General features: G+C 41.1%; 1 protein-coding gene across 1 annotated transcript; it reads left to right on the top strand.

Moving 5' to 3' along the window:
- LOC106341295 (mitogen-activated protein kinase kinase kinase YODA-like) lies at positions 1-932 on the top strand. The gene has a single exon (XM_013780095.1). The coding sequence runs from the start codon at positions 3-5 to the stop codon at positions 873-875; it is 873 nt and encodes a 290-aa protein (XP_013635549.1). The 5' UTR covers positions 1-2; the 3' UTR covers positions 876-932.
- Positions 933-3798: the final 2866 nt, after the last annotated feature.

Genomic DNA, 3798 nt, shown 5'->3' with positions numbered 1-3798 from the left:
ACATGTCATATGGTTCGTGGTTTTTAGACGAGACTCCATTACCAAAACTAGGCTTTCTCGGGCAAGGAAACTATGGCTATGTCACCCTGGTTCGAAACAACGATGGACTACTCATGGCTAAGAAAACATCTTTCCTCAAATACTCAGAGGATCTCGAGAAAGAAGTAAGGATCATGGATCGCTTCTTTTCAATCAATTTCAACACCGTGAGAGCCACGAGCCCTGCTGTTTCCTACGAAACCATGCCATTCAACGTGAAAGTCTGTTCCATTCACATGGAAGTCGCACCACATGGTTCACTCAAAGACATGCTGACCAAAGCCGGTGGGACATTACCGGAGAACGTCATCGGTTATTGCATTTTCCAGGTTCTTGAAGGGCTCAGGGATCTTCACCAACACGGTTATGTCCATTGTGATCTCAAGCCAGAGAACATACTCATCTTCCCGAGCTATGCTCAGGAAGATCTTTGCGAGCTCAAACTTGGTGACTTCGGTTCGGCTAAGGAACCCAATGGACCTGATCCAGTGGATGGGTCTTTGTTCGAGGACAATCCGGGTTATTTGGCTCCTGAGGCGGTCGGGCCACGTGGAGTGATCTCGTCGGCGGTTGATATCTGGTCCTTAGGTACCATGGTGATTGAGATGATGGGTATTACTATAAGTGGATGGAGTGATTACGTGCCGGGGACTCTATCGCAGATGACTTGGGACTTTGTGAGGAGATGTAGAGTGCGGAATCCGAGGGCTAGAGTCACCGCGGAGGAGCTCATGAGTCATTCTTTTGTTAACCAAAGTCTTGGGGCTCCACCGCTTGAGCTGCTTCCAGTTCCTTCTTGCTTAAGTAATGGAGTGGTTCAAGGAAGGCTTTTCTAGAAGATATATGATGGAATGTGATGAAGAGGGCCGTGAGATTGCTGGTGGAGATGAGCCGGAAAGGAATTGTTTTTATTTTCGTTGGTGTCAAGTTATTGTCGTTAAAAATATAAAAAAAGTTACTGTCGTTTAATTTGCATTTTGTTTCGTTTTCTTTTTGGTTAAAAGCATTTTGTTTCTTATTAATATAAACTCATTTGGTTCAGTTTCAAAAAAAAATACAAACTCATTTGGTGGCTTCACGGGCCTAGTAGAGAAGTTCGGTGTGTTTCTCCGACCGAGCCTGTGAAAAGTCTAAGACACCCGTTTGTCTAGTGAACAACGAAGTCTCCTTTTCCTTCTTCTCCTCGTATTTCCGTTTATTTTGGTCGTGGAGATGATGAACCCACCGTCGTGTTGAAGAAGGAAGTGCTCTTAGAACCATATTTTGGATTTCGCTCTGATTCCAAGTAACGGAAATTGAATATTGTGGTGCATTAGATAGTAAACATTCATGTGGTGTGTATGTGTTGGGGTTGAAATGGATAGAGGGCCACAAATGAATAATATGGGTGTGTGTTAATGTGGTTACTTGGGAATTTAGTGATCATGATATGGTGATTATCAGACGTAAGATTTTTTTTTCTTTTATTTATTTTGCTAATAGTATATAGATTTTATAAGGTCAACTAGAATAAATATTTCTTTCCTTGTTAGTAATGTTGACAAAATAAAATTAAAAGCTACAGCAATATACCGCTCTTCTACTCCAGGGCCTCAGTTCCGGTACCGTGCTATTTGCCAAGGACGAGCTCCCCGGACCTTGCTCACCAGCGTGCCCGGCCCATGGCATAGGCAAAGTAAGAGGCAAAGTAAGAGGCAAAGTAAGCATTCGTCTAAGGTCCAAAATATTTTGAGATATTTTAACTTATAAAAAAGAGCCCAAAATATTTTCCGAATTTTTTACCTCAAAGAAAAGGACCCAAATTTTTTATTTTGAGTGGCCCTTGAACAAGGCTGGGCCGTCGCTGCTCACCAGATCCAGCTCAACAAATCTACATTTCGATGGTCTTCTCCGGGATTCCGAGAAGACTCAATGTACCGCTCTTCTACTCAGTCTTGCTGAAGAACCCATCTATTCTAGACAGGCCCGGCCCGGCCCGCTACGAAAGCAGAGTAAGCAGCTGCTTAGGGCCCAAACATCTTTCCAATTTTTTTCTTGAAGCACTGTTCATTGTTATTTTTTTCTTTTTTATATATATATATATAGCTAAAGCCCAGTTTGATGTAGGGCTCCTAGCAGATATGGACCGGTCCTGATTCTAAAGGTCCCATCTCGCCACGCTCTGAAGCGCACCATCTTTCTCTCGACGGCCGCCTATCCATATCCGTCGTATTTTTTTATGTTCTTCCTTCCCGTCATACTCATTCAATCAATATAGGATTGGGCCGAGTATTTCCTAAATGGGCATGGGCTGTCAAGCTTACCGATTTTGCTAGCCCACAAACCAGATACCCAAATCTGGTGGATTCATCTGGCTGTTTCTATTATGCTCTTCTTTTATTTTGGAAGAGATGACTTTTCTACCATGCTTTCTTCTTGTGAAGAAGATGTCTCCTCGGCCTTGTTGCCGAGCATTAGTTTCAGCTTTATCACCGTTTTATCATTGGTTTCAAATTACCATGTGTTGTCTCGTAGGTGAGGGTTGGCCTTCAACGTCACATTATTTAACTAAGTTTCAGCTGTCCAACTCTATCGGAAAAGCTCAATCAAGCCTTGTTTTGATTTCGCTGTAATCTTCGTTTAAAAACCTATCTTTCTTACTTTGGCTTGTCATTGTGGCTTATGTTTTTTTATCGAGGATGTATAATTCCCTTTTGTAGTTGTATTCAAGAAGTTTGATGAATGAAATTAAGTTGCGTTCAAAAAAAAAAAGTTTTCAAACAAAGAGGCGCACACATATGTTGAAATAATAAAAGATGTGGGTCCCACTGTCACTATTTGCACAGTGATTTTTCTTCTATAAATACGAAGTTTTTCGAACGTTTGTGTTCGACGATTACACCATCTCTTCTCCTTCTTAATAATAAACTCTCTATTGTTATCAGTGTTATCTCCTATCTACGGGTATAAAATTTTCCCTTATTTAAATTCCTGCGATATAATAAAATTCCAGTTCTTTTTATAACACGTTATCAGCACGATCACTCTGCGATTCGGTAAAATTTATTTGTATCATTTATACCCTGTTATAATGGTCGGTATACCGCCTCTACTATTTTTTTATATCATGTTATAATGGCCGGAATACCGCCTATATTATTTACTAGTAATTTAATTTATTTATTGGTCGGCAGAGCCGCCTCATATTCTGTTTATTATTTATTGGTCGGCCGAGCCGCCTCATATTCTGTTTATTATTTATTGGTCGGCCGAGCCGCCTCATATTCTGTTTATTATTTATTGGTCGGCCGAGCCGCCTCATATTCTGTTTATTATTTATTGGTCGGCCGAGCCGCCTCATATTCTGTTTATTATTTATTGGTCGGCCGAGCCGCCTCATATTCTGTTTATTATTTATTGGTCGGCCGAGCCGCCTCATATTCTGTTTATTATTTATTGGTCGGCCGAGCCGCCTCATATTCTGTTTATTATTTATTGGTCGGCCGAGCCGCCTCATATTCTGTTTATTATTTATTGGTCGGCCGAGCCGCCTCATATTCTGTTTATTATTTATTGGTCGGCCGAGCCGCCTCATATTCTGTTTATTATTTATTGGTCGGCCGAGCCGCCTCATATTCTGTTTATTATTTATTGGTCGGCTGAGCCGCCTTATATTCTGTTTATTATTAATTGGTCGGCCGAGCCGCCGTATAATTTATTTATTACTCTGCATTGATCGGCTGAGCCGTCGCATGATTTGTTGTCATAACATAAATATTT

Source organism: Brassica oleracea, chromosome C4 (genome assembly GCF_000695525.1).
Source record: "Brassica oleracea var. oleracea cultivar TO1000 chromosome C4, BOL, whole genome shotgun sequence".
NCBI lineage: Eukaryota > Viridiplantae > Streptophyta > Magnoliopsida > Brassicales > Brassicaceae > Brassica > Brassica oleracea.
The sequence above is the reverse complement of the archived record's forward strand: the minus strand, read 5'-3'. Positions and strand labels throughout refer to the sequence as shown.